This window comes from Rhincodon typus, chromosome 13 (assembly GCF_021869965.1).
Source record: "Rhincodon typus isolate 14 chromosome 13, sRhiTyp1.1, whole genome shotgun sequence".
Taxonomy (NCBI): domain Eukaryota; kingdom Metazoa; phylum Chordata; class Chondrichthyes; order Orectolobiformes; family Rhincodontidae; genus Rhincodon; species Rhincodon typus.
This window is the reverse complement of record NC_063344.1, coordinates 68,739,888-68,764,756: the sequence shown is the minus strand read 5'-3', so window position 1 is coordinate 68,764,756 and position 24,869 is coordinate 68,739,888. Positions and strand designations below refer to the sequence as shown.

At 42.7% G+C, this 24,869-nt stretch overlaps 1 protein-coding gene across 5 annotated transcripts in view; it reads right to left on the bottom strand.

Moving 5' to 3' along the window:
* Positions 1 to 24,869, bottom strand: part of farp2 (FERM, RhoGEF and pleckstrin domain protein 2) — a 162,678-nt gene that overhangs the window by 8,191 nt on the left and 129,618 nt on the right. For 4 of the 5 annotated variants that reach the window (XM_048604214.1, XM_048604215.1, XM_048604216.1 and 1 more), the window contains 9 exons: positions 24,466 to 24,599; positions 21,651 to 21,732; positions 20,784 to 21,021; positions 18,712 to 18,842; positions 17,021 to 17,089; positions 14,684 to 14,773; positions 7,815 to 7,897; positions 3,819 to 3,937; positions 2,913 to 3,076 (listed from right to left, as the gene is read on the bottom strand). In XM_048604214.1, the coding sequence (XP_048460171.1) occupies positions 2,913 to 3,076; positions 3,819 to 3,937; positions 7,815 to 7,897; positions 14,684 to 14,773; positions 17,021 to 17,089; positions 18,712 to 18,842; positions 20,784 to 21,021; positions 21,651 to 21,732; positions 24,466 to 24,599 (1,110 nt within the window). The remainder of the gene's footprint in view (positions 1 to 2,912; positions 3,077 to 3,818; positions 3,938 to 7,814; positions 7,898 to 14,683; positions 14,774 to 17,020; positions 17,090 to 18,711; positions 18,843 to 20,783; positions 21,022 to 21,650; positions 21,733 to 24,465; positions 24,600 to 24,869) is intronic. The other variant, XM_048604217.1, reaches the window with a different exon arrangement.

Here is a 24,869-nt window from a genome sequence, read left to right as displayed (position 1 = left end):
CCTTTCATCCAGAGTCTGAATCGTTCTCAGACTAAACTTCATCAAAGGAAAAAATACAGCAATATTTGTCAGTATTTTCTAAAGGGAGCTCAATAGTTAAATTCTCGAAAATGAACATGTGCTGACTACAATAGGTAGACTTTAGTCATAATGAAGCAGTCAAATATACTACAGTCACAGTAATCAGGCTCACTAATATTCCCTTTCCCATGGTAAATCTTTGGGTTAGGTCAAGCATGCTATACAAATGCACTACTATATTACATGGATGAAGATTGCATGCCTGTATACACACGATCCACATCTTATTGGGCTTATCCCCATTCCCCAATCTTTCCACAGATTTCCTTCCAGGACTACTTGGCCAAAAGATTGTCCAAAAGACCGAAATGCTAGCAGTCAAATGGCCTATTTGTAGCATTATCTTAAGAAAAATTATCAATATTTCCTAAGAAGCTCTGCAGCTTATTGCAGCAGAGAAGGGTTACATGTGGCACAATGGTTCAGTGGTTAGCACTTCTGCCTCACTGCACCAGGGACCTGGATTTGATTCTGTCCTCGGGTGATCGCCTGTGTGGAGTTTGCATGTTCTCCCAGTGTCTGTGTGGGTTTCCTCTGGGTGCTCCGATTTCCTCCCACAGTCCAAAGATGTGCAGGTTAGGTGGATTGGCCATGCTAAATTGCCCAATGTCCAGGGATGTGCTGGCTAGGTAGGTTAACCATGATAAATACAGGGTTACAGAGATAGAGTGGGGGGAGGGGGAAGATGGGGGACACGCTCTTCAGAGGGTCGGGTGCAGACCCAATGGGCCAAATGACCTCTTTCCACACTCTAGGGATTCTATGTTTTCCACATATGTGTCTCATATGGTCCTAATAAAACTAGTGAAGGAGTTCTTTGGACAGTGACCACTTTTCCTCAGACAGCCTGTTGCTTGGACCAAGGGGATATGTTGTGAAGTCCTTATCACAGTATTACAAAGAGCTATTTTGCCCTGTGTTGTTACATTCACTGTAGGAAGATTGAGGATGAATCGTAGACAATGAATTCGCGCAGTTGGCAGGTGACTTTCCACTGGATGTGTTTGACTGGGTTATGAGCATCCACAGCAGAAACCTTCCAAATGGTTAATGGGTTTCTATGACAGTCAGACCAACGTTTTACTAAAACTCTTCATTATCACTCCATCAACTGACTCAAATTGTGACATCCCTGGCACACAAAAATTAGTAGGCCGCTTTAAGAATGCAGAGGAGAAGACCCAGTCACGATACAGATAAGGAAGCAGGCAATTGCTGCATGAGAGAAATAAAGGAAATGATTGTCACTGTCAAAGAGTGGATGAACTGAAACAAAAGGAAGCATTGTGAAGAAGGTGCTGCAAGGGGCCTGTTTGAATGAAACAGCAATGAGAAATGAGTGGTAGAGCAACTGAAGTATGTTTCCAGACCATGAGATAACCCAGGCTTCATATATCTGCATTCAGTTCTAAAGTATAAGTCAGTGTACATAAATTCCAACAACCTAAAGTGAAGTAGGGAAGTAGAGGACAGTCTGGGACAATTGTAAAATAAATCAAAGCCTTTGCTTCTTGCTGCGGACAGGGCCTGAGTGCCAAGGATCAAGGATGGAAATTACACGTGTGAAATTAAACTGGTGCAATGCACCAGCCAGTAGGAAAAACTCTTGCTTTAGGAATTTCATTTTTTGTTTCTCAATCTGGTTGATCAGAACCACAAATGCATTCTGAAATAAAAAGCTGGGGAATGTGAGTTGGAATATTTAAATCACCTACAGTCCTGTCCTGCCCCACTGCGCACCAGTGGCATTCACCCCAATCCTGTGACCAAACTGCAGCACCTTTCGGACCCCAAAAGTCAGGCTGAGGATTGTTGAAGCCCAACCACTCTCCCTGATAAGACCAAACTGACTTTAGATCAGTACTTTCCTGGAATGCAAGACTTTTTGCACATTACTCACGCTGGCCAGCTCTTCATCTTGTCAGAATAGTCACAGTGTAAATGGCGGTTCAGTTGGTGAACACTTGCCTTTCAGACCCAAGTGTCGCTCAAGAAATGTGAGCACAAAAAACAAGGCTCCAGTGTAGTGCTCAGGGACTGCTGCACTGCCAAGCACTTATCTTTCAGATGAGATACTAAACCAACATTCCATTTGCCTTCCCAAGTAGACAAAGATCCCATGGCACTATTCTAAAAATGACCCAAGGAGTTATTCACAGTGTCATGGGCAATAATTATCCTTCAATTAGCATTACACAAAAAAAATAGATTAAGGGTTGTTTATCACATTGCCATTGAGGATGCTTGCTGTTTGCAACTTGACTTTTGCATTTTTTAAATTCTAACAGTGACTACACTTCATTGGTTGTACTGTGATTTGAGCTGCCTAGTTGTTGTGTAAGGCATTATTTAAATGCATGTCTTTCTCACAGCCACTGATCACAAGTCTGGAATCCAACCTCACGAAAACTTCAGACTCAAGGTTTCCTGTACTTAAACCTCACCAACCCTGAACAATACCGCAAGATTGAGGAAGCTTCATTGCAAATCACTCCCTCAAGATGAAAAGTGCATTAAACCAAAAGAAAAATTAACAGGTCACAGAATTGGAATCCTGTGACCAGTATAAAGTACAACTTCACAACTCAGATTATCCAATACTTCCCACTCACAATGGAATTACTAAATAAAATGCTGCCAATTCTCAATAACAAGAAAATAGTTTTGATTTGTCAATTTAGTTTCCAACATCCAAGCAACAGCTGGCAAAGGAATTTAAACGTTAATATCACTTTAGCTGGTAGAATGGATACATATGGTCCTGTACATGCTGTGTGTGGCTCTGGGTTATCCTGAGGTGTAGGAGGTGGTAAGAGTGCCCTGCTGGGTACCTCCACTGCAACACTGTGGTCCAACATGGAGACACTCGTGTTGCGATGCCAGCACACGTGCACTGTGGTGTTGGCACGGTGGTGGGTCTGCTTGTCCAACGAGCTGTGGGAGGAGTGAGTGTCGTCTTCAGATTCCTGCTCCAGTGACACTTCGTCTGAAGATCCTGGGAACATTAGGATAAATGCATAAACAGGAATAACTGTCCAACTAGCTGGATGTTAAAAAAATACAGCAATTGCTGTTAAGGTATTATTGGTTAGCAGAATGAAAATGAAACAATGATCACTGACAAGTCAGAAATTGTAACGACTTTCCAAGACAAGAGATCTTTATTAGTTAAAAACAACAAACTGGGCATTCCATTGACACAATCAGATCCATTGAAGAACTGGGTTCTTAATCCTTATTGAAGAATCTACTGGGAGTAGCAAGTACTTCAGTTCTACAACAGTGAAAGCTTGGATCTCTAACTCCCATTGGAAAATATACTGGTACTTCAGCTTTTATTAGACATCTTTACAGTCACTGACCATACATAAGGATTTTGATACTCCATGATACCAGAAGTTGGATCGCTCAGCTGGGTACTGCAGTAACATGTCTGAAGATGGAGCTACAGAATATTTCCTCCCTTTCACTAAAATATAAGCAAATTATTATATTGTGCTTCATTATCACTTTGTAATAGCCAAGGATTATAACCAGAAAAGAAAAGTAGGGGTTAAGAAGAGTGTAGGAAGTAACATGCATGTTACTGATGAATGCGATTCACTTCCCAGGTAAATATATCTGGCAGAACTGGGTTATGAACAGAACTGATTACCAGTTCCTCTCTTCCTACACCCACCATTGATGGTATATTGCGAATTCAGTCAAACCATAGTCACTTTTACTAAGTAACTTACGGTTTGAACGATCAGAGATGTTGCTTTCCAGCGTTGTATCTCTCTTCTCATTTGATTTCTTCACCATCTCAATGGCCATGGTCAAGTCCTCAATCCATTTCCCCATCTCCACACGCGAGCTAAGGAACAGGACGACAAACGGGCGAGATATAAGCACAGGACTTTCTACACAGTTGGAGAGACTTCAAAATCCGGGCAGCCAGTAAGCCGTGGCTGCCAATACATTGCCGGGCCAACGGGACTCCTGTTACTGAGTGCCAGTTTTTGTCTGTTCCTTTCCCTCCTCTGGTGTCTCTAGATCATACATCTATGGCTGAGAAGATGCCAATATCTCAGTGAGTTGTACTCTGTAATGAACTGCAAGGAATTGGCAGTGGGGTGCGACATCTGAATATTAATTTGAAAACGTGGCAGTCATACAGCACAGGGGAGGCCACTCAGCCCATTGAACCTAATTCTTTAAAAACAATCCAAACAGTCCTGGTGCCCTGCAAACTTATTTTCCTCAAATGACCATCCAATTTTCTCTTGAAATCATCAAATATCTCAACTTCATGGGTAGCAAGCTCAAAGTAATTATTGCTCAGTGGGTTAAAAAGACACATTTCTTTTCTCCACTGTGTTTCTTCCTAAATTCTTAAAATCAGCGTCCCCTCGTCTTTGTACTGTAAGCTAATGGGAACAGTCTTTCTTTGTCTCCCTGATGAGGACACCTTTATCAATTCTCCCTAAATCTCCTTTGCCCCAGTGAGAACATTGTCAGCTTCTCCAATCTAACATTGTAGCTAAAATTCCTCAAACCTTGAGCCATTATGACAAATCAAAGATGCTCACTTCATTTGTAAAGTTATGACTGCAGATGATGGCTACACTGGACAGATCAGATCGCATCACAAGTTAAAAGTTCTGAAAAAGGATCTCTGGACTTGAAACATTAATTCTGCTTTCTTCCCCCACAGGTACTGCCAGATCTGCTGAGTTTCTCCAGTAATTGCAGTTTTTGTCTCAGAGTGAAATGTGACTTGATAGACTGGTTTTCTTTTGGTTGTCATGGAGGTCAGTCACTGAAAATACTCACAGGAGGCTGCCAATGAACTTTTAACAAACGATCAATAGCATTCATTACACAAAAGGAAAAAACCCAAGGGGAGGTGATGGCCTAGTGGTATTATCACTGGACTATTAATTCAGAGCCCCAGCTAATGTTCCGGGGACACAGGTTGGATGGTGGAATTCGTATTCAATAAATATCTGGAATTAAGAGTCTAATGATGACCATGAATCCACTGTCGATTGTCAGAAAAACCCATCTAGTTCACTAATGTCCTTTAGGGAAGGCAACTGCCATCCTAACTGGTCTGTCCTACATGTGACTCTAGACCCACAGCAACATGGTTGACTCTTAACTGCCCTCTGGGTAATTAGGGTTGGGCAATAAATGCTGCCTAGCCAGTGACATCCTCATCCCGTGAATGAATAAAGGACTGAAAAAAGACATGAACTTTCGAACACTATACAAAAATTACTGGTTTGAATTAATTGCAAATATCAGAAAGAGAGATGCATCACTTTTACCTCAGCAATAACCTTACAGACACACAAATCACACTGAAGGGTCATTCCTACCTAAAACTCACTGGTCAACTTGCACAGATGTAACTGATTTCCTTATCTGTATATTTCCGTGCATTCATCAATACTATTTTCTTCATACACCATTTCTCAATACCTTGAAACAAGCTGCTAACACAGCTCATTAGTGCTGCTGGACATTGATTCCTTAAGCTAATGTCACTATAGCCTTGTAGGATGTCTTCCTCTGTGACAACTCAACAATCTTCCACTTCTGAAGAATTCATCTACATCCTGCAAACTTTAACTATAATTCCTCAGGACATCAACCCAACCCTGCTTTTGGGAACTGCTATTGAGTATCTTGGCTGTTACAGATATCTTCTGTCTGAATGAAACGGTTTCTGCATTCTCCCGCACCCCCTTTCTATGGATTATAAAACTCAAGTCAACAAACTGTAGTTGACTGTAACAAGGTCAGCCAGGTGGACCACACAGAATGAGTTCCCTGATTGGTCCAGATTAACTGCCCCAATCAGGGAGCCTTGGCTGACAGATATAAAAAGGAGTGTCAGAAGTTCTGTTCACTCAGAGTTGGCTCTGAGGAAGCTGGATCAGTGTCAAGGACTCTCCACGTGTAAATAAAGGGTGACTTAATGACGGGATACCGGCCTCTCTGGAGTTATTTCATAAACATCCAAGTAATTAACTTGCCAGTGGGCTTGCTGATTGTTTACTGAAGCGCCGTTTTTTTACTCATTTTTCAAAATGACTACTTGAGTTCTTAAAAAGGGCAGATCTTCACATAACTGAAAAATAAAAATCATTTCCCTCCTTTTTGAACCAAAGTTCTCAGATGATAATATATTAGTTGCCTTCACCACATGGCAGTGTGGTGACTAAAACTGGTCCCAATGTCCATGTGGAGAATGTAGCCCTCACTCATACTTTAGACCATCTTGGACTTTGATTTTTCACAGATAACATCTCGTGTCATGTGGAAATCAAAGAAACAATGATTTTTCACTCTCAATTCTCAGTTTCAGTCGCCTGGAGCACACATTGGGAGCATGAATTTGTGCTTCACACAATTTGCTGACTATTCATTTTAAATGGATAGATATATCATTCCAGATCCGAGCACCTGTTCCATGTTGGGAGCATAAATTTACATCACTGGCCCTCAAGTAGAACAGCAGCAAGCGCTGAAGTCAGCAGCATGCATTTTTGATCTGATACTCTAGTATTTCAACGAATCAAACAAACATCAAAACAGTTTACACTGAATGAATCACTTTTGATCGATTTGTTCTAGAAGAGCAAGACTTATACAATTAATGGTAGGGCCCTGGGTAGTGTTGCAGAACAGAGGCACCTAGGCATTCAGGTACATCTTTCTTTGAAATCTACGTCATAAGTAGATAGAGTGGTTAAGAAAGTGTTTAACACGTTTGCCCTCGTTGCTCAGACCTTCGAGTACTGGAGTTGGGACGTTATGTTGAGGTTGTACAGGATGTTGGTAAGACCTCTTCTGGAGTGCGTGCACAGTTCTGGTCACACTGTTACAGGAAGGATATTATTAAACTGGAGAGGATTCAGAAAAGATTTGCCAGCATGTTGTCAGGAATGGAGGGCTTGAGTTATAAAAATAGGCTGGAAAGGCCGGGACTTTTTTCCACTGGAGAGTCGGAGGTTGAGGGATGATCTTGTAGAGGCCTATAAAATCATGAGGGGTATGGATAAGGTGAATGACAAGAGTCTTTTCCCTAAGGTGGACGAGTTCAAAACTAGGGGCATATGGGAATGCGTGATCATAATTGCAGAAATGTGTGAAATAACATTTACACATTCACATTTTTACTGAAATCACAAACGCGCTAAAACATTTCTGCTCATGCGTATGCACACCTACACACACCAATCACACACAGCTGTACCCTGACCTGCGTATACTTATCTTTCCATGTACACACATATAGACTTACAAATGTACAGCAAAAGATAATTCCCAAGTAGGGCTCATCAAGTCTTCACTCTCTCCTTGAATGGCAACAATAAAATAAGCTACCAAGGTCATTCCAGCACTTGGTTTATTACTTGAGGAAGGCAACTTTGTGCGAACCTTAAACCCATCCTAAAGTAGACAGAGATGTCTGGTCACTCACTCTTGTACAGTTATTGAGAGAGTAACAGAGAGCATGACTCCCTACCCATCCCTTAATCAATTTCCTCTGATCAGTCCTTATGCATCTTTGTGAGCTGTACCCTGGCACACAGCACAGTGTGACACGGGTTCACCACCATTCTTTATTACCAATTCTGATGCATCTTTCTACCGGGACAAGAAAATGAAGATGTAACCATCAAAAATAGGATGATTGCAGTGTTCCAAACACATTTCAGCATAATAAAAGAGAACAGTACCTGGCTGCCACAACTAGTGTCTTCGGAGCAGAGTATATGGTGAAACAATGTGGAACAGACCACTCATTCTCAGACTCCTCGATCTACAGAAATAAACATGTTATAAACAGTGCAGCAACATGATTGATCAAAACCATGTTCAGAAAATGCAAATAACGCAAGTTGAACCGAACCAGGATTCACAAGGTAAAAGCTTTCAAGACATTTGATCAACCAAACATGTGAGAGGTAGTATAAAATTAAAAGGGCTTACAAAAATGCAATGATTGCACAGACTGGGAGAGATACAAAGAAAATACTAAAATCAGCATAAAAGAGTAAACAATAAAAAATCATTCAAGAGATACCAAGGGCAAGAGTTAAAGCATTTACAAGTACATTAAATGAACGCTGACGGCTATGAGTAATGTAGACTTCCTTAAGACAGATATAGGTAAGATTGTAATTAAAATCAGGTATTGGCAAATTTACCAAATAACAACTTTCTAGAGTAGATGACAATAAAATACTCAAGGTTATGAGGAAGAAATAAATCAAGGTGAGAAACTTACTAGATTTAGTCTTACTTTAAAAGAAACAGTAATGGAGAAACTAATGAGACCTAAGATTGTCAAATCGCCAGTACCTAATAGATTTTAATTTATTAAACTCATCAGCTAAGGAGAGAAGCAGATGCAGAATTTGCAGACGTTCTTCCAAAATTCTTTTCATTCAGAATGGTCTCTTTGTATTGGACAATTCTGAGTGTCACTGTTATTTAATACATCTGAGAAAGAAGCAAGAAATTCTCGAACTAAAGTCTGTTGTCAGGAAGCGATTAGAATTGACCTCTAGGGCAAAGTGAGTGAACACTTGGACAAATAGATCCTGATTTGAGAGAAGTAGCATGAACTTGTAAAGAGTAAATCATACCCATCAAACGGAGTTGAATATTTTGAGGTCACTAATGAGCTGGGTGAAGGGGGTGTCTATGGATCTCCAGGAGGCATTCGATAAACTTTCACACATTCAATACGGTTAGTAAAAGCATTCAGAATTGGAAGCAACCTATTGGTATGGATCGGGATGAGTTAGAAAGTAGGAGATAGAGTAAGGGTACTCAGTGTGCACATCAGTTGCCAAGATGTGTCTAGTGATATATTAGCCTTGCTAGTAGTGTTAAGCAGATTGATGCTGGTAGAATCAACACAGAACATCTCACTCTCAGAGAACAAATCTAAAGAGAGTAAGAGAGATGATGATGTTAACACGCACAGACAACAAAAGACAACCAATGGAGAAAAGTTGTAGATAACACTAATATTGTGTCAGATTGTATTAACACAATCATTTGATACAAATCAAAGGACACCATTTAGGCACTGTACAGGTTGCTAGTCAGACTCTGACCTCGGACAATAGTGACCCTGGAAAAGATCCAAAGGATGACTACAAGAATGTTACCATCATTAAGCTACTTAGATAGGCTCAAGGGAAAGATGAAGACCAATTCAGTAGTTCATGGGCAAGATGATAGATATTGGTACTAATTCAGTTGGCTCGGAGGAAAATGGCTTAGGAAAAAACTAAAATCAACACAGAGTCATCGTAGACATCAATTGAGACCAGCTTACTGTCAGATTCCCAGTCAGTCGAGTGAGGGGTCAAAAACAAAGGAGGCAAAGAGGGAAACCAAGTGCAAAGGTTTGGAGCAATACAACAGAGTAATCAGCAAAACTACCGACATGACGGGAAAGGAAGAAGCAAAGAAAAGTTCAAAAATATATTTACATCTTACACAACGCATCGAAGGAGTTTCTAAGTCTGCTGTCATTGTGCATAATGATCCTAAGTACAAGCAGGATTTAGAGTGAGCTGACAGCTGCTGTGCTAAGAAAGGGAATCCCATTCTGACAGAACATCCTGAGAGGTCAATACTCACCGGGGGTTCCAGCACAATCAGCTGCAGAGGTGCAAATACAAAGAAAGAAAACAGACAGATGGCATAAGGAGATTACTGCACAATGGATCCCTGCCAACAAGAGCTGGAATTCTCAGTTAGCTAAACATTCACATATGTTGCCAACAGCAGTGATTTTTGCTTAATGTGGTTTCTTAGAAGTATACAAAAGTACATTCCAGGACACCAGTTAGTCCATTGGAGCGCATACCCATCTTCCAAAGAGCAATCCTGTGAGTTAGTCCTACTTGCCCACTCTTACATTAAAAATACACATTCAGGCAGGATGTGGCACATCTCCAGCACACGGGCAACTTTAACGAGGACCTTAAGGCCCAGAGGTAAACGTACCATAATAGCCCTTACTTTTCCTTCATATCCCTGGAAATTTTCACCTGTAGCTTTTATATAATTTCCTTTAGAAGGCTTCTGTTAAATCTGTATCCACCAATCTAGCACTCAGTGCATTCAAATCTTATCTACTCATTGCATAAAGATAATTTTCCTGGTGTTAGATCCGCTTCTATCCATGCACTTTATCAACCCTTCAGCCACTGGAAACACTTATTCGTTATGTCCAAACACTTCCTGTTTAGAAATACCTGTATCAGATCTCCTCTGTCCCCCATGTAACATCCTCTGGAAAGCATGGTTGCTGGAATTAGACACAAACCTCCAGCTAGGGCTGAGTTCTTTCCTCGGAGGCAGAGGGTAAACTGGCTTTTGCCCCATTTACAAGGCATCAAAGAAACGTGGCCGTGGCTCAGGTGCCGAATGTTCACAAGGTGTGGTTTTCAGCTGGACATTGCTGACTGTGCTCCAAAGCAGGTGTAACGTTACCAAGATCAGTAAGAGCCAAGGGATGCAGTCTTCAACTGGGTGGCCTGTGGAAATGTCTTCAGCAGTTACCTTGGGTTTCATTGACGTACAGACAAACCAGCAAGCTGTGGTCTCTTAAGGTGCCTATTGAAGACGTTACCCTGGAGACTTTCTTCAGTGACTCAGCACTTAACTAGAGTGCGAGGCTGTCTCAAAAAAGGTCAGCTGCTGCTAGTCCATTTTCATTGTTTTCCTTCCACCATCGCTAGTCTTTTTTCTCCCTCGATCTTTCTATTGCACGCTCTCGCACTCTCCATCGTCTCCAACCTCACATGGTTTCAGATTTTACAATTCTGACCCTGATTAACCTGTCACTATAATGATGACATCAATACTGTGTTCTTCTCTAGAACTGATTCCCTGTGGTGAGATGCTATTGTCTAATTATCCATCATTTAATTCTGATCCCACTCACTGCTCTGAGTGACTAGACGGTTTGAGTTATCAGGAGAGGCTGGGGACTTTTTCCCCTGGAGTGTAGGAGGCTGAGGGGTGAACTTATAGAGCTCTATAAAATCACAAGGGGCATAGATAGGGTGAATAGCAAGATCTTTTCCCAGGGTAGGGGAACCCAAAACTAGACAGCATAGGCTTAAAGAGAGAGGTGAAAGATTTAAAAGAGACCTGAGGGGCAACTTTTTCCACACAGAGGGTGGTGCATGTATGGAATAAGTTACCAGAGGAATTGGTAGAGGCAGGTAAAATTTCAATATTTAAAAGACATTTGGACAGGTGCATGGATAGGAAAGGTGTAGAGGGATATGAACAACTCGCAGACAAATGGGACTAGTTCAGTTTGGGAAACCTGATTGGCATGGACGAGTTGGGCCGAAGGCCCGTTTCCATGCTGTATGACTTTATGACTCTGCCAACAATCCATGGCTGTACAGTGATCCAGCTTAGTCTTCCATCCACTCATCTATCCCATCACACTTGAGCCGTCCTGATTTATCTCCTGTCCCAAGTGCACACCATCCTACCTGTTACTAATGCGATTGCCGAATGTCCCAGACAACTCTCTAGAGCTTCCCCAACTAGCCACTCACCTGCTCAGTTGGCTGCCTTTCTACCTGCCAGGGTCTGAGCTGAGTGATGACCAGCTTTCCTGCTCCCAGAGTGTTTAACCACTGGCTTGTCTATCCTGAGGTCTCTGTTCACCTGTCCTCCCTCCTCAGATGTCTTTCCCCCGCCCCTTACACCTCCTGTTAATCCACCCACTGAGCTCAAGAGCTCCTCCAAGAACTTCCTCATTCACCAAACGCTGAGCAATACAAGCAGGTTAAGGAGTTCAGGTTAAGGAGCAGGGTGAAAGAGTGCAAGAGGTGAGGGAGGCAAAAGAGGTGGAGTGAGAACAGGGAGGAGGGTGAGCAAGAGATAAAGGATGAAAGGGAGAGAGAGAGAAAAAGGCATGGAATTTGAACAGTGAAAGTGAAAGGGAGTGAAAAGGAGTGAAAGGGAACGAGAAAAGGAGTAGATAAATTAGCAAGCAAGTTTTAAAGCAATTACTGGATAGAACTCAAAGTTGTTCATAGATGTTCAATCTTTTAACAAGTTCAATCTCGTTACATTAATTTTGACATTAAATTCTGGAAGGGAGTTTGTTGTTTGTGCTGTTAAACCCATTGCATGCAGTTTACTGCAAGATTCACCATGTCTGGAATCTGCTTTAGGGAACAGTATATGAGAATTGAAGAAAATCAGGGCAAAAGGAGATCAGGAAGCTCTTCAAGCCTGCTCTGCCATTCCACAAAATCATGGCTGTATTTCTTTATCAATTGCCCTCTCCTGCCCTTTATATATCCCTCCATTCCCTTCAGAGTCCAAACGTAGTTTAGTTGTAGTGTTGAATATATTCAACAAATGGACATGCAGTCTCTGGGGTAGAAGATGATTAAGATTCACAACTCTCTGAATGGAGAAACCTATCCTCATCTCAGTCCCAAACCCCCTTATCCCGAGACCTTGGTCCTTTCTTCTATTACTTGCAGACTCCACAGAATCACCCTCATCAAGCCCTCTCAGAATTTTGTATGCTTCAATAAGATCACCTCTCATTTATCTAAACTCTAGAGAGTGTACACCCATTCTGCTCTATCTCCCTCAGATAATAACTGCCATTAAAATCTTGTCAGGCTAACCATTGAGAGGCAACTCATTGCAATACCGAGCACAGACCAGAACAGGGGGCTACACCAGAACTCGGGGCTTAAGTCGGGGCTGGAGGTCTGCCAGGAGCAGCACCAAGCCTGTGACTTCTGTCCTAGTCCCAGGTACTGATGTAAGAGAAGCAAGGGCATGAGTGGAGATGTTTGTGTGGATGGACGCTGTGCCAAACTCTATGGGTGAAAACAACTCATCAAAAGATTTCATACAAGGTTTGTAGACAAACTGGAATGATGTAATGATGTTTGGGTACTAGAGAAAAGCTACAACTATTGCTCCCTGGTAGGTCTGACTATTGCAAAACCCACTGGACCAGCACAGTTACATCATAAAATACAATCAGAAAGTGCTGTAGAACTCCAACAGGTATGGCAGTACCTGTGAAGACAGAGAGAGAGACAGAAAGAGAGAGAGAGAGAAAAAGAGTTAACACTTCCAGTCCGGTATTATCCTTCTTCAGAACTAGGCAGAAATTGAAAACGACGGGTTCTATTGTGTAGACCAAGGTAGACAGAAGAAAGTGGAACAGAAGGGAAAGTCAGGGGAAGGTGAGAGCGAGATTAGAGATCATAGGTGCCACAAAATAAAAGACAAAGAACAGTTCTGAAAAAGAGTTGTACCAGACGGGAAACATTAACTGTTTCTCTCTCCGCGAATGTTGCCAGACCTGCTGAGTTTCTCCAGCATTTTGTTTTAACTTCAGATCTCCAGCATCTGCTACATATTGCTTTAGTTTAATATTCTGAAGCATTTTGACAGCCAAGGTCAGGAGGGAGAGTAAGGTAAGGGTACATACTGCCTGCGGCTCTGATAAACTCTTGGCATTGCTCAGTTGTAACTCCTGCCTGAGATGCAAAGTATTAATTTAGTAACTCCACTGGGCTTTTATCTCTACCAACAGATCCCATTCTGATCCCAACCAGCCCCACCACTCCTCTGACAATACTATTACTGTTCACAGGCCTACAGAACACACCATTCTGCACTCCCTTTTATGTTAGCAGCCAATGTATTTTCATCCTGTGGTTTCACTGTCATTGCCTCCTTTTCACTTCTTTTCTGTACTTTTAATATTCAGCCTGATCTCCCTTGTATTATCAAGTTAACATCTGGCCCAAGAATGCCTTCTCTATTTGGTTCCATGGGGCTCTGGCTTGGATTACTTACCATCTCCCCCTTGTGGAAATGTTTCTAAACTGTAGTCAAATTATCACTTACTTACAAGTCATTTCTGAAGTCTCATTCCTACAGTCATGTACATAAGGTCAGGGTGTCAGGGAGTGGTACAGTGGTAGTGACCCCATCTCTGAGCCAGGAGACATGAGTTCAGGTCCCACCCGAGCAGAATAAAAATAATTATATTCTCTGAACTGTTTATGATTTAAGCCAGGGCTTGTGTACTGAAGTCAGGTATGTGCAGAGATGCTAATACAACAGAACAGCTTAATGTACCAGGTCTAATACCCTTGGTACACAGAGCTGTTAGGAGCATATTTTGGGCATTTTTGCTGAAGTGCTCAAACAGCAGCAAGGAACTCAGATGCAGCCAGGACTTACATGTTGCTCCTGTAATTAGAACAACCTCTCCCTCTCTCTCTCCCTCTCTAGATCAGAAAAAGCCAGTCATCATTCCATACCAGGCTCTAAGCTCTTGTCTACAGTTAAAATCTTTCTTGTCTCTCTCTAGCAATACTATTGTGGTGAGTTTCCTTTCACTTTGCCATCTCCTAACAAAAATGGGTGCTCTACATATTTTCCGTTATGCATCATCATCGTCTGGCCTCCCAGCTGCTGATAAAGCTGCTGAACAAGAAAACGATCAGCACAGATTAATCAAAGCCAGGCCATCGAATAAAACCACTGCCAGGCATTCTCTCCGTATACTTACTATCATTCCGTACAGAGGAAGTTGACCATGTACTTTAAACTGGTTGCTGGTCGTCACTCCTTTGCTTGTGTACAACAGCATGTCAGAGAACTAGGAGAGATAACAAACTCAGTGAATCCTGCAATGTGGCTGATTTAGGAAAAAAAATCAAATCGAGCTATGCAATTCCATCAAACGGAGAAATCCTAAACTGAATAAAGCACTTGAGTGTAATATCAAGAAGGCATAAAACACATTTGTGCCTTTAAGAGAGATGTGTTCTGTCCTGTTTCTCTTGCAGAGGGGTGTGACCACAATGGTACTGGAATATCTCCTTCAGACAAGCAGTCGGAAACAGCTTTTGAGTTCTCCTTGGGTGTTTTTTTAAATGAGACTAAAGGAATCATGAGTGGGTGGGGTCAGGGGTCAGGACCCAGGAAATGGTTTTTAGTTTTGCTTACAATTAGTAAGAAGGCTTCTGCAAACTGTTGAGCTAACAGCTTAAGTTGCCGATTGCTAGAGTGAAGTCTTAGACAGCAAGGCCTCCTCCTAAAAATCATAAGGGACGGCTTGTTTCTTTCTTCTGGACTGGAGAGAGACTGCATGTGAGAACTGTAACTGTTTTGCTGAATTGTATTTTTACCAAAGGGTGTTTATGGGATACTGCCTATATTGGAACCGTTGATGATTGATGTTAACGAATATATTATCTTGCTAAGTATTTCAATAGAGTTAAAGCTATACAAATTATTCTGTAAGAATAAAATGTGTTTTGCTTAAAGCCTAGTTATGGACCAATCGAATTATATCTGGGACACAGCGCCTTTACGCTTGCCTTTAAATAAATATAAAAGTTAGGGTGTAGGCTATCTCCTTGATATATTGGGGGCGGGGTCTGGTATGGTCGATAACATATTTGAACCAAAATATAACATGAAGAGAGAAAGCGGAGAGAGGCTAATTTTCTGATGGGACGGAAGTCTATGGTGGTATTACCAAGGGATCTCTGCTGTTTTTGATACATGTCAATAAACCAGGCTTTGTACACAGGGCATCATTTCAAAGTGGCACAATATTCAAAGTGATGTAAGCAATAAACTGGCAGAGCACATTGTCTAATGAAATAAAAATACTAAGTCTGCGAGAGAAACATGAAGGATTTTACTCAAGAAAATGAGAAGTAGTAAATGTGGACTAAATGGCACCATTTTCCAGGAATTGCAGGGCCATGGGAAGGAGGACACCTCTGCAGCATATATTGAGCAAGCTGTTAAAATGCCTCTGGGATCTTTGAAGTTTAGTAACCAAGGAGCAGGGCACCAAAGCAGTTGAAGTTTCTCCAAACATTTATAAAACATGGCACTGGCCTCAACTGGAATGTTTGCTTCAGTTTTAGGCACATTTCCAGGAGGATGCCAAGGCCTTGGGGAAGGTATGACAGAAATTTCCCAGAATTGCGGGAATGAGGGTCTTGAATTATGTGCAGAAATTGAACAAACTGGGATTGTTCTCCTTACAGCAGGTGTTCAATTGGTGTTTAAAATCCTGGATAGTTCTGAAGGAGAAATTACTGCATACGCAGTGACTCAGAGTCAATAGCCAAAGGATATAGATTTAGAATGTGTCAAAAGAACAATAGGCAATACATGGAAATGTTTCTTTACACAGCAAATTATCGGGATGGAATGTGGTGAGTGAAGGGCAGGTGGAATCATAATTCAATCATAACTTTCAAAACAGAATCTGAGAACTGTGCAGGTTTCAGGAAAGAAAAGGGGAGTGAAGGTAATTGGATAGCTTTCTGGAAGAACCAGTACAGACCTGATGGGACGAACAGCCTCTTTTAATGCTGTATTAATCAATGCTTACATGTAATGGGAATACTCAATGCAGTCTAAATACAGCACCCGTCTCAACCTCTGCACCAAACCTGACCACATTAAACTGGAGTATCCCAACAAGTTAAAATACACTATTCAAACTGAAACATGTCATGAAATATAGCCACCTTCACATATAGGAGAATAAGTGGCGCTGAGGAAATGGTACACAGACAAAGAGAGCTCGAGTCCATGAAAAAATAAGCATCATGATATACTATGACTGAATTAACAACTTCACCGAATTTTGCAGTATCTAAGAGAACAGGTACAGGTGAACCAACAATGACTGATACAATGTAAGAGAACGTAATATATAAAAAATAAAAGGAGGAAAGAGAGAGACAGAAACCTTTAAATAGAGTGAGCATTAAGGTCTTTCAAGAGACTTGATCCTTTCCTAACACGAAAATCGCCGATGAGGGACAAGGTAGCTCCTTTTAGATATAGAAGGCTATTAGATAGAGCCAATACTTACCAGGAAAAACATCCTCTGCTGCAGGCCTTTTTTGGTAAGTTTATACAGACAGCCTTCACGAATGAAGTCCTGAAGGGAAAGGCGGTACAATAACTTATAATTATAATTACACAATGTGCAATCTCCATGTGTGAGTACTGACTGTGAAGGCAATCATAGCCAAACCATAATATCCATCCAAAAAGAGCAGGTCCCCTTTGCTACTGCAGCCTCAAGCCCTTGGTGTCATCCCTAACTCCCTTAGGGAAGAGGTTAAACTTGGGCCCTTTCTGCCCTAAGTGAACATAAAAGACCAGATTTGAAGGAGACCAGGGAGGTTGTGCCTGATGCCAAAACCAATTTGGATCAACGCCAGCAAAAAGACATCATCTAGTCTTTATCACACTCAGGTTTGAGATATCCCGTTATGTACAAATTTCACATTTGTGCTCCCTACAGCCCTCATCTCAGTGGTAGTCCCTCACGGACGAGGATGATTCTCTTCCACTCTCAGGGCGAGTCTGTAGGTGGCTGTACAGTCCAATGCAGCTTCTGCAGGCTCTGTTACACTTGTTCCCGACAAGAGTAGAAACCTCACTGCGCCGGCGTGTTGGGAAAGCCTGAGGACATGAAATGAGCTGTCTAAACAGTTCGCAAGATTGCATTCTGAGATGGTAGGGTTGTGATTACCAGGAGAGATTCCCCAGCGTTTAAAAGAATGAGAAGAGACCACATTGACACTTACACAAATTCTCCAGGGCCCAACAGGGTCGATGCAGGAAGAATGTTTCCTCCCTTGGCTGGGGTGAGGAACTGGGCCTCAAACTAGGAGGCAAAGTCTGAGAATAAGGAGCAGGTCTTTCAGGGCTGTGATCAGGAGGAATTCCTTCCCTCCAAGGGTGGTAAATCTTTGAAATTCTCAAGCCCAGAAGACTGTGGAATTTCAGTCACTGAATATGTTCAAGACAGAGATCAAGAGATTTCTAGATATTAAACAAATCAAGGGATACAGGTATAGTGCAGTAAAATTGGACTGAGGCAGATCAGCCACGTGATCTAGTTCAATTGTAAAACAGGCTCAAGAGGCTGAAAGGCCTACACCAGCTCCTGTTTCCCGAATACGTATGTCTCCTTCTTTTACTTGCTTTGCAGCGGAAGGAAGGGGAGAAATGAGCTCACTAGGACCACGGACAAGTAAACAACAGTGGCAAATATCAGAATATTCAGCCACATTCCTCTTAGAGTCATAGAGATGTACAACGTGGAAACAGACCCTTCAGTCCAACTCGTCCTTCCCGAGTAGATATCCCAAACCAAACTAGTCCCATTTACCAGCATTTAGCCCGGATCACTCTAAACCCTTCCTATTCATGTACCCATCCAGATGCAAATGTGGTAATTGTACCCACCTCCTCCCACATACGCATAACCTTCTTCATGAAAATGTTGCCCCTTAGGTCCCTTTTATATCTTTTCCCCTCTCACATTAAACCTTTACCCTCTAGTTTTGGACTCCCCCACCATGGGAAAAAGACCTTGGCTATTCACCCTATCCATGCCCCTCATGCATTTATAAACCTCAGATTTCGACACTCGTCTTACCACCTCGAAGGAAGCTGGAACCTATGACAGGACAAGATTAATCCTGTCATTTTAATAAACCTCTCAACTCAGGAGAAAGTCAAGCACTACGTGTTTCCTAGAGGACTTACCCTTCCTGGCAGAATCAAATTCTCAACGCCAATAAGATCTCGCCGCAGCTCCGTGAGTTTCTGGAAATGCTCCAGCCTGATTAAACTGCTGTGTAACTGGGCACTCATGTCCCTAACCTCCTTCAGGGCATCTGCAAACAGAAACCAACAGCAAGATTGGTGAAGCAGCCACTAAACCCACTGATATGTACCATAATTCTTCTGTTCTTAAAATCAAAGGGTATGGTCAGAAAGTGAGAACAGTGAACTGAATTGGATGATCATATTGAACAGTCCAACAGACTCAAAGGAATGAATGGCCTATTCCCGTTCCTACTTTCTACGTTTTTATAGGGACCAATAATTCATAACTGACCATTGCAGCCTGTGACTGGAGAGGGGATAATGGACTTTATCACGCACATCCAATACACTGGAATGAAGGGTATCAGGGTAAATGCAAGTGTCAAGAATCAGATTAGCCATGATCCTACTCAATGGTGGTGGTGGTCATGAGCCAAGAACCCTACTCCTCCCCCTAATTCATAACGTCACACGTTATACTACACACAACAGTTAGGACTGTGTTTGTTTGCACCTACATAGCAGCAGAATTACACCACCTTGCCAAATCCTCTCATGCTCTGGGCAGCTCAACTTAAGACTGTTGAGTCATTGAGATCTGCTTGGTACCATATCCTAAAATGCATTTCCCCAGTGGGTCTTAGCCCACAAAGTGTAGGCATTATTGCTGCTGTACCTGAAACCTCAAGACACGGAGGAATCTCTATATCCTTAGTTCACTCCCTTAATAGCCTCCTGGTTCCTTCATTTGCTGTTCCAGCATTTGCCCAGCCCCTAGACCTGGCCAAGCCATGCTACCAGCAATCAGTCAATATCTGCATGCCAACAAGCAAGGCTGCAAAGTACTAACTCAATGCTCATTCCCACTCAAACTGATTTTTTCTTTGAGATAGTAGGAACTGCAGATGCTGGAAAATCTGAGATAACAAGGTGTAGAGCTGGATGAACACAGCAGGCCAAGCAGCATCATAGGAGCAGAAAGGCTGACGTTTTGGGCCTAGACCCTTCATCAGAAATGGGGAACGGGGAAGGGGGTTTCTGAAATAAATAGGGAGAGAGGGGGAGGCGGATAGAAGATGGATAGAGGAGAAGATAGGTGGAGAGGAAACAGACAGGTCAAAGAGGCGGGGATGGAGCCAGTAAAGGTAAGTGTAGGTGGGGAGATAGGGAGGAGATAGGTCAGTCCAGGGAGGACGGACAGGTTAAGGGGGCAGGATGAGGTTAGTAGGTAGGAAATGGGGGTGCGGCTTGAGGTGGGAGGAGGGGATAGGTGGGAGGAAGAACAGGTTAGGGAGGCGGGGACGAGCTGGACTGGTTTTGGGATGCGATAGGGGGAGGGGAGATTTCGAAGCTTGCGAAATCCACATTGATACCATTGGGCTGCAGGGGTCCCAAGCGGAATATGAGTTGCTGTTCCTGCAACCTTTGGGTGGCATCGTTGTGGCACTGCAGGAGGCCCAGGATGGACATGCCGTCTGAGGAATGGGAGGGGGAGTTGAAATGGTTTCACAAGCTTCAAAATCTCCCCTCCCGCTACCGCATCCCAACACCAGCCCAGCTCGTCTCCGCCTCCCTAACCTGTTCTTCCTCCCACCTATCTCCTCCTCCCACCTCAAGCCGCACCCCCATCTCCTACCTACTAACCTCATCCCGCCTCCTTAACCTATCCGTCCTCCCTGGACTGACCTATCTCCTCCCTACCTCTCCACCTACACTCACCTTTACTGGCTCCATCCCCGCCTCTTTGACCTGTCTGTTTCCTCTCCACCTATCTTCTCCTCTATCCATCTTCTAGCCGCCTCCCCCTCTCTCCCTATTTATTTCAGAAACCCCCTTCCCCGTTCCCCATTTCTGATCTTTTCTTTGTAGGCTTTGTTGCCACATCGCTATACTGTCTGACAGTCTGAGTGATTCACCACCTGTAATACACATCATACTAATACAGATCACTGCACTTGGGTGACTAGCCAAGAGCTGTGTGTGGTATCATCTATCATGCTGATACTTACCTCTGCAGTCGCTGTAATCTCGATAGTCAGGGCAATAGTGTTTGCAGAGTCGTTCTAAGATGAGTTTGTAATGCATCAGCCTCTGGATGGGCTTCAGCAGGAATGTGTTCAGAGGTAAGTAACAGACCTTCTGCAGCTCAAACTCTTTGTAAACAGCCTCTAGTTTCTTTGATTGCTTGGTGGCTCTCTCCAATTCCATTAGAACTTCATCGTATTTCTGTAGATAACCGGTGAACTCCTGAAGTTTATAAATATGAATAATTTCAGTTCTGTAAAAGAGTGCTACACTCCCACAAGAAGCTCTTGATCACATTGAGCTTAAACCATTTTCCATGCCCTATGGGGAGATAATGGCCTAGTGATATTATCGTTGGACAATTAATCCACATAATTAATCCCCAGATTCGAATCCAGCCACGGCGTATGGTGGAATTTGAATTCAATAAAAATCTGAAATCAATGATGACAATGAATCCATTGTCAACTGTCAGTAAAATCCATCTAGTCCACTAAGATAACTGCCATCCTTACCCAGTCAGCAATATGAGTGACTCTTAACTGCTAGTAGGGATGAGCAACAAATGCTGGCCTAGCCGGTGACATCCACATGTCCTTGAATTGCAGGAGAGGGGTTCCAGGAGATCAGTAACTGCAACACAATGTCTTGACCAGACAAGGTCAAGATGGATAAACAGCAGCTCACACAGGGACTGGTTCCCTTGCTGGGACTTAAGAACAAGCCACGGCAAGGAGACAGAACTGAAGGGAGCCGGATTCCACAAAAACTAGTGGAAAGGATGGTCTGCTGCATGCTGGTCTCCTGCTGCTAACTTGACAGAAACACAACAGCTTGTCGTTGTACTGTACCTTGAGAGCACACATGTTCCGAAGCATGACATCACCAATTCTCTGATAATCTCCTTTCACATGTGCATTGGACCTTCCTTCCCTGAAAATCAAACAAACATCATAAAACATACACTGACTGAACAGCTCCTTCTGAGTGAAATCCTGCCCATAGAGTTCCCAGTGACTTCTGGATTCAATCTTCATGCTTTGGAAGGCACAACAAACCTGGGATTAAACCTTTCAGAAATAGCAACTCCTGGATAAAATATCTTCCTGAAGCAAAAGTTGGATGGCTGTAGGGTAACATTTCTTACAACTGAGGTGGTTTCTCTTGGCACCAATTATAATGTAAATCAAAGTATGAAATCATACCTGTCTTGGCCAGACACTGGCACACTTCACTTGTAGCATAAATGCACAACAACATTACCAGATGAATAAAGTAGGCTATTTTTCCCCAAATAACCCATCCAAATAAAAAAAAGTGATCTGTTATCAGGGAGGGAAGGGGTAGACACGGGGAGATGGCTCTCCCCTCAGTCAGGCACTGGAATGCCTTTGAACGAGGGGTACCTCTCACTCCTCCCCCAAAGTCCACCAGCAACCCACCCAGATTTGCTCACTGTGTTCCTGTGATGGGAGATACAAGGCCATTATTATCAGCAGCAACAGGCATTAACTGCTCACTGAGTCCCTGAACTGGTGGCAGGACAGGAAGATCACCCACAGCCTTCCCACCAGGGATTTAATTGGGAGTGGAGGCGAGGTGGTGAGGATGTGCTGGAGTCTCTACCTAGCACCCTGCTGCCAGATTAAATGCCCCCCTCCAGCAGCAAACACGTCACTGGGGATGGCAGAAGGTTCCAGCCAATCTTCCAAAGCACAACATTTTTATAAACTACATAGTTGTAACATATCCCAGGACGACCTCATCCAAAAGGCTTTCTCTGATAGATCATTTCAAGTATTGGTTTCTTTTTGTGAAGATCATAACAAGTACCTGGAAACCTAAAATCCCAAACAATCTCCCCACAATTTTATCTTTCTCTGTAAATCCCATAGAGCATATGTGATGCTTTACCCACACCCACTTGAATTCAACTGCATCTGTTATTCGGTTCATTTACAAATTTGATCTAATTCCTACTTGTGACTTTATAGCCCTCCCACTCTAATTCCCGAACTTGTTTCCTATCAATGAGAATGATCACTTTGCAGGGCGCAGGTCTTTGATAGAAATTCGGTCCCAATATCAAACTCAGAGATATCCTACTCAGTACTTCCTCTGACAGGGAAACACTATCACCTTCTAGCCTGTTTCTTATTCATTTCCAGGTTTACATTGAAGTCCCGTTGCTTTGAACTTTGTCGGAAATTTTAGAAGAATGATTCTATCCAAAACATTAACCCGGCATTTCTCCTTGTAAATGCTGGCTGGCTCACAATATCTTTTCAGTTCTTCATTTGTGGTTTTTATATCAGTTAGCATCATTGTCACCATTATGTCATTCTGTGTAGTAGGGAGTCATTCAGCCCATCATAATTTCCCTTCCTTTTCTGGAATCTTGACTCAGGGGTTTACAGCACAGACGACGACACCGGCCGATCAGGTCTGTGACGGTCAACAACAACCACGTCGCTATTCTCATCCCATTTTCCAGCGCTTGGCCTTGTTATGATGGTTTCTGCTTCTACCACCCTAAAGCAACATTAGTAAACAGCAAAATATTTAGCCATGACCACATTGCTGTTTGTGGGAGATTGCTGAGTCCAAATTAGCTGCCACGTTGTCTACAACAGTGACTGCACTTTAGAAAGTATTTCAGCAGCTGTAAAATGCTTGATGACATCTGGTGGTCATGAAAAACACTTTGTCAAGAGCATTGACCTCGGGCTGTATAAACTTCACCAGCAGACTGGAGGAAGAGCTGTGTTAAACCTTCTCCTTGGAGGTCAATTCAATTGTTTAATTAATGTCCCTTCAGGGTGGCACAGTGGCTTGGTGGTTAGCACTGCTGCCTCACAGTGCCAGGGACCTGGGTTTGATTCCACCCTCGGGCGACTTGTCTGTGTGGAGTTTACATGTTCTCCCTTTGTCTGCACGTGTTTCCTCCGGGTGCTCCAGTTTTTACCCACAGTCCAAAGATGTGCAGGCTAGGTGGATTAGCAATTGGAAATGTGAGGTTATGGGAATAGGTTGGGGACTGGGTTCTGGGCAGGATGCTCTTCAGACGGTCGGTGCAGACTCGACATACCAAATGGCCTCTTTCCACACTGTAGGGATTCCACAATTCTATAGATTCTATGATTCTTACAAAGACAGTAAAAGCTCCTCACTCTTCAAAAAGAGATTCAAAAGCAGGGTCAAGGGAGGAAATCAAAAGGATGAGGATTATCCATCACTGCACCCCATATTTCAACCACAGTGACAGTCCCTTCTGCAACTGGATTATAACTCTGACCTCTCTAATGTACCAGAAATGGACTCTTGTTGGTTCTTCTATAACACAGTATCATTGTAAAATGGTTAAGCTTATAGACAATCTCTGAAGAAAAATTTCTAAAAATAAATAGACCGATATTTGAAAACAAAAAATTCTTTGTGTTATGCAGAAAATGCCAAAATGAATCAGTGCACGACGTTAGAAGTTGAAACACTCCAGGCCATTTTTCACAGGTAAGTGTTGAAGTCATCACACATGGCACAATCCTGGTTGTTGATGCTGAGGTTATTAGTCAGCCCTGACAACATAGCCCAGAAACACTGAGGGACACGTCTGGTGGAGAAGGAATCCCATCAAAGTAACAACATTTTGCAATAAAAATAACTCACCACAGAGCCAGCCTCTGTTCAATCTCTTTCAGAAATCCACGATGAAACTCATAAATTGGGTCAATGTTGGAAAACAGCAGTGTCATTAGTCCCTCTGGCATTGCACTCTCTTTGATGACAGCACTTCGAAACCACTAAAAGCAAAAGGAAAATATCTGTATTAATAAATCACCATATGTCATTTCGGGATGTCTTGAGGTATGAATGATGTGATAATGACAAGGTATTTTGTTTTGTAATTGTGTTCACTGAGGGTTACATGCAAATTCAGGAATCCATTGTCATAACCCTCCATGGTGCTATGAGATCACAGAATCTTACAGTGCAGGAGGAGACCATTCGACCCACTGCATCTGTACTAGCTCCTGAAAGAGCTACCCAACTAATGCCACTCTCCAGCCAAA